The 5,533-nt window shown below is 45.8% G+C and overlaps 1 protein-coding gene across 4 annotated transcripts in view; it reads left to right on the top strand.

The window, feature by feature from the left end:
* The first annotated feature begins 462 nt into the window (after positions 1-462).
* CD200 (CD200 molecule) overlaps positions 463-5,533 on the top strand; it is a 17,870-nt gene continuing 12,799 nt past the window's right edge. For 2 of the 4 annotated variants that reach the window (XM_031022153.2, XM_031022151.2), the window contains exons 1-2: positions 471-629; positions 4,183-4,264. In XM_031022153.2, the coding sequence (XP_030878013.1) occupies positions 618-629; positions 4,183-4,264 (94 nt within the window). In that variant the 5' untranslated portion in view covers positions 471-617. Of the gene's footprint in view, positions 630-1,422; positions 1,696-4,182; positions 4,265-5,533 lie in introns of all 4 variants that reach the window. The other 2 variants (XM_081797135.1, XM_081797152.1) reach the window with 2 other exon arrangements.

Genomic DNA, 5,533 nt, shown 5'->3' with positions numbered 1-5,533 from the left:
GTGGCTGTCAGCACCAAATTAGCACCTTTCCCCCTTATTTGCTTTATCTGCATCATGTCATCACCCCTTCCTTCTTTTTCATAAAACCCCTTGCTTTCCCTACTAGAGCACAGCACGTTTCCAGTTTCCCGGAACCCGTGCTCCCTGAACTGCGATTCCCAGACCCCCGAAGAAAAGCCTTTTTCTTTCCTTTTCCATTTTGTTCTTTCCCGGTTTCACCATCTCCTGTTATTTCACACCTGCTTAACAATGCAGGTTGCCATTCCTGAGCGCTACGGCCCCACCGATGACTCCTCACCTCCCCCATTTCCTTTCTGTCCCTGTCAAATGAAAATGAAAAAAGTGTATTCCCCACCCCATCCCCCACCCCCCGTGCTTTCTCAGTTTCCCCAATCGTCACCTCTAAGAACTGGAAATGTTTCAAGGTGGGGAATTTAACCGGAACCCGTGAGGCCGGGCTCTTGTGGAGTACTTGAGGGCGCGTGGACCGCCACGATGGCTCCGTGCCGGGGCGGGGATTGGCCCGCCTCCCTGAGCTGGAGGCGCTCGGCGCGCCGCGGTGAGATCCTCCGGGCTTTCCAGCTGAAGCCGGCAACCGCGCGCGGCCGGGAGCGACCATGGGGAGGCCGGTGAGCGGGGCCGGGCGTGGAAGGAGGGCGCGGGGCGGGCGATGTCGCGCCGGCGGCCCTGGGGACGGCGGCGGCCTGAGTGCGTCCGGCTGCGGCTCGCCCGGGGCTGGTTGGGCGCTGGGCTTGGTGCGGGCGCTTTCCCCGCGACGCCTAGCCTTGCCGACAATAGGATTTTGCCTCGCGAAGGGTGGTTTCCAGGCTGGTCCCGGAGTCCCGGTTCTCTGTGCCAGTTGTCCTAGAAGGATGCCGCCAGGCGGGGGCCTCGGAGACGGAGACGCTTCTCTCGAGATCATTGTCCTCGGAGGGGACCTGGACGGGGGGGCGCGCGCCGGCGGCCGGCCGGTCCTCCGGGCAGGCTGGCGGCTGGGCTCCCTGGCCCCGACCCGAGCGCACGAAAGCACATCCTATTGTATGCTGTCCCAAGAAGGGGATGGCGGGTGCTGCTTTGGCCTCGTGTTGGCACCCAAAGCTGGGGTGGGGGCTGCAGGATTCAGGGCTCAGAGCTCGCTCCCTCCTTGAAGCACCGGCCTCTTTCTCCATCCTTCGGTCCTTTGCCTCGGGAGCCAGAGAGGGCCAGATAAATCAGGGTTAAACCCCAGGGTATCCAAGAGAGACAGACATTTTGTTTATTCCGGATCTGTTTACATGGCTCAAACTGAATGAGTGGATTTTTATTTATATTGGGAGAATTGAAAAGAATAATAACAATACAAGATTAAAATCCAAATACAAGTAATACCTCAAGGTATTTTCTTTTCTTTTCTTTTCTTTTCATATATGGTTTACTGGCAAGACCGCACGGCCAGTCATTTCAGTATCTTTCTTAACAAAGGAGAATGGTGGCCTGGGAGCTTATGTTTACTGGGCGCACTGGATGCTGCTAATCTTCACAACCATCCTTCAGAGGAGGAATTGTTATGTGCTTTTACAAATAAGGAAACAAGCAGAGAGGTTAATTTTCACAAGCCCATGAGACTACACCTGATGGGAGCAGGATTTGCACCTAGAAACTCAGGGGAAAGAGGCCTGGATAGGAGCAGTTAGCTGCCAGAGGGGTAGCTGCCAGGTAAGACCAGGTCCCTGGGAACCCTGGCCCTCCTGGCAAGGGGTAGAAGTGGATTTCTCCATTTTCATTTTGTACTCCCTGTATGTGGTTTGATTAATGGATTTTTTTTTTTTTTTTTAGTTACCTAACATGTATTGGGATTTACTGTATCTTAGACACCTTATTAAGTGGTTTCAATGCTTAATTCTCATAGCAGCCCAATGAAATAACAACGATATTTATTTAGTGCTTACTCGTATCACTCACTATTCTGGGGGCATTCCACGTACTAACTTGCTTAGTCTTTTCAATAGAAGGGTTGGTGCTGTTATTTTGCCTCTTTTGGAGAAGTAAAGTCATTTGTCCTGGCTCACACATATGGTATTTGTGCTAACCCCACTCATCAGCCAGAATAATTATGTATATATTTAATAGCAAGGCTTTCCTTCTAATTCCCTTGCCTCAATCATTGTGTTTTCCTTCTTAGACATTCTTGGCTCCCAGCTCACACACTGTGTTCTGGTGTGCGTCTGCTTTCTCTCTTATCCTAAAACACAAATTTTCACTGTGAGAGCCAGTCCATTCTGTATTCCTCATCATCTTTGCTAGAATTTGGGTTTCCATGTGAGAGAGAGGCATATGGTTAAAAAAAATGGCAGAGAATTAGAATGCCAAAGAAGACTTTAGTTTTGGAAGCCAAGGTGTTGAGACAGCAAGAGCCTAAGCATTTGAGTTTTAAAAGCCTAAACACTGGAAAACCAAGGACATACGTTATTCCAGAAGAACGCAGGAGATGGAAGAACCAGCTTTCCTGACCCTAGGGGAAATACATATTTTCTAGGCTGGGAGAGCAAAGAGGGCCTGATTAAAGTCTGTATTCAGACACAAGCTTGCCTTCTGAAAAGGCAGCCCTGTGCCTGATCACGGTGCATGGGGAGGGAGTTCAGGAGGATGGTAAATAGAACTTACAAGGAGCTATTGAAATCCAAGAACAGAAACATCTGTGCCTTGCTTTCCTGGGAGAAACTGTGGAAAGAGACCAGCCTCCTCATCATGACAAGGGAAGAGTAAAACAGAGATGGATAGATACATGGGCGTCTAGGCAGAGAGCTTGTAGAATTTCCCTTTGCCCAACCCAGGGGCACGGAATCAGGAGAACGAAAGAGAATGAGAGAAGACACTTTCTAAGTGCAAGGTTTAATTGCACAAATCGATGACTATGATGACTGGAGGGGAACACAGCCACCTTAGAGAATGCTACCGTGGATAGATGGTTGTAACCAAGGACTAGTAGCCCTGTCCCATGGCTTGGCATTGTGTGAGCCCCCAAGAATGGAGATGCAATGCCAGAGATTGGAACACTTGTGAAGTGCGGGGGTGGCAGGGGGCTGAATTGACAGAGATGATGTGATATTGACTGCAGTGAAGTCTCTACCTCTAGTTGGAATGGCAACATGAAATAACAATGAAACTCAGGTAAAGAAAAATACAGAGTGACCTACATTTCTTACACATCTCTAATACAGAAAAATAAAGGGAAAAATTACATTTCTTGCCTGTACCCTTATGAACACACACATGTAGATGAAGTGAATGGATCCATGGGGCTACTGTAGTTAGTCTGTCTACATCCACCCTCTCATTTTATAATAAAATGATACCCAGAATAACATCCAATTAAATGTCACCATGTAAAAATGCCAAAGATTTCTTCCCGGACACATGAAAACAAAGCAATGCAGAAAAAAAATAAGGACACTACTGTTTGTTTGTTTGTTTTTTTAAAAATTTATTTATTTATTTGAGAGAGAGAGAGCACGCACAAGCGGGAGGGACAGAGGGAGAGGGAGAGAGAGAGACAGAATCTCAAGCATATTCTGCACTGAATGCAAAGCTGGTGACAGGGCTTGATCCTGGGACCCTGAGATCATGACCTGAACCAAAACCAAGAGTCCAATGCTTAACTGACTGCGCCCCTCAGGTGCCCCTGGACGCTACTGTTTTTTAAAAGGGGCAATTCGTATAAAATTTGCAGAATTTTCAGGGAAATCTACTTCAGCAAACTCCAAGGCAGTTGTATCTTTCTGCAAAGTGGTCCCCCCTGAGTTCCATCTTTAATGTTAACAGAAGTGGATTCTTTGGGAAGTGGATGAAAGCATTTGTAGTCTCCGTGTTTTCTGTGTGTATTTATGGCAGTTTGTTTTCCCCGACCATCCCACGTCTTTGAGGCCTGGCTCTTGACAATGGTGGCTTTGAGAGCGCGGCCTCAAATTGCTAGGGATTGCCATAATGGAGGAGCCATATTGCTGCTTTTCCCTTCCCATATCCTGAGCACACTCTTTTATTTATTCCATTTATCGTCTGCAGTTCTGCATCCACAAAATCAAAGTTATCTGGTGGTTAAAACTTGAGCTGCAGCATTCCCTGAGGTAGCCATGAAATTGAAGCTTCCTTAGCTTTTTGTCCACATGCAAATGCCCATGTCTTTGCTTTGCTTTCTGTCTTCAGGTGTTCAGGAGGCTCTTCTGTCATCTGTCTACCTACAGACTGATTTGGTTCTTGGCAGCAGTGATGCTATGCAGGGCGCAAGGTAAAAAGATACCCAGTTCCCCTGCATGGGGTCCAGGGAGCACAATTTCTGGAGTGGAGACATCTGGCTAGTGTTGTTTGTGCTGTGCTAGTTCATTTGTCTGCATGAATTATTTAAACATGTAATTTGCTTAGAGGAATGGGAGTGGTTCTTTCTGCTTTACACATTTTTGTTTTCAAAGTGGAAAAAGGCTTTGACTATTTAGAAACTGTTTCCCTAGATAAAACCAGATGTGAAGAAATTCTTTCTAAATTAAGATGTTTTTCACCTATCAAAGCAAATGACTTTTACATATTATTTAAATATAATTCCCTATGTTTATAAAGATATGGAAATGCTTGGGGAGTATGAATGAATATATACCCTTTTTAGAAGGTAATCTGGTAGTAAGCCTTTAAATTGGGCATGCCCCCTCTTTTACAGAAAAATATGGAAAATAATGAAATCTAGAGGTTACCTAGGTTCACAGACTATATGAAGCATACGCCTGTGCTGTCCACTTATTTGTTGAGTTTCCTAGTTGTGCCAGACCTTTCTCCTGTGTTCCATGGGATGCCACCCCTCACTTCGCCACTGACCTTCTATCACCTTCCATGTGCTGTTGCTTTATATCAGCCTTCACAGGTGGAGACAGGGCAGGCTTCCCACCATCCATGGCACAGGCTTTACCAACGGACTTGGGGGAATCTAAATGGAATTCCATAGAAGCATCCAAGAATTGTAAACTGTCCACTAGATTATTTCTTAGTCAAATAGAAAAATCACCTAAGAAGTTAAAACTCTAGCTCAGGTTCCTTTTCTACTCTCCATTTTAAAAGCAGCAATTTCTTCAAATCTCTGCTCTGCAAAATCTCAACAAACTTTCAGAAAACCCCAACAACAGGTATAGCCTCCAGAGCTTTTCACATCTACCAAGAGTACACCTCCCTACAACTACACTTCTGCAATACTCGTGGGTTCCAATTTGTGTCTGTTGGTATGCCTACCTTCTCATCCTTGACATTGTTGAAGGGCCACTGAGAGGACGTTGCTTCTTTTTTTTTTTTTTTTATGATACTAGCCAACGTGTTCTCTGTGTTACTCATTTAAAAAAAAACAGATTTTGGTGTTTTTGATTAAGTCTACATGTTGTCTACCATTGCATTAATTTGTGCTTTTATCTATATGAATTCACTCCTTTTATCTTTTGGGGGATGTTTGAATATACGTGTGTATTCATTTTTCAATCTCTCGTTTCCTAATGAAGTTAAGATTAAATATTTCCCGGGC

Source organism: Leptonychotes weddellii, chromosome 1 (genome assembly GCF_054177405.1).
Source record: "Leptonychotes weddellii isolate Sample4059 chromosome 1, ASM5417740v2, whole genome shotgun sequence".
Classification (NCBI taxonomy): domain Eukaryota; kingdom Metazoa; phylum Chordata; class Mammalia; order Carnivora; family Phocidae; genus Leptonychotes; species Leptonychotes weddellii.
The sequence above is the reverse complement of the archived record's forward strand: the minus strand, read 5'-3'. Positions and strand labels throughout refer to the sequence as shown.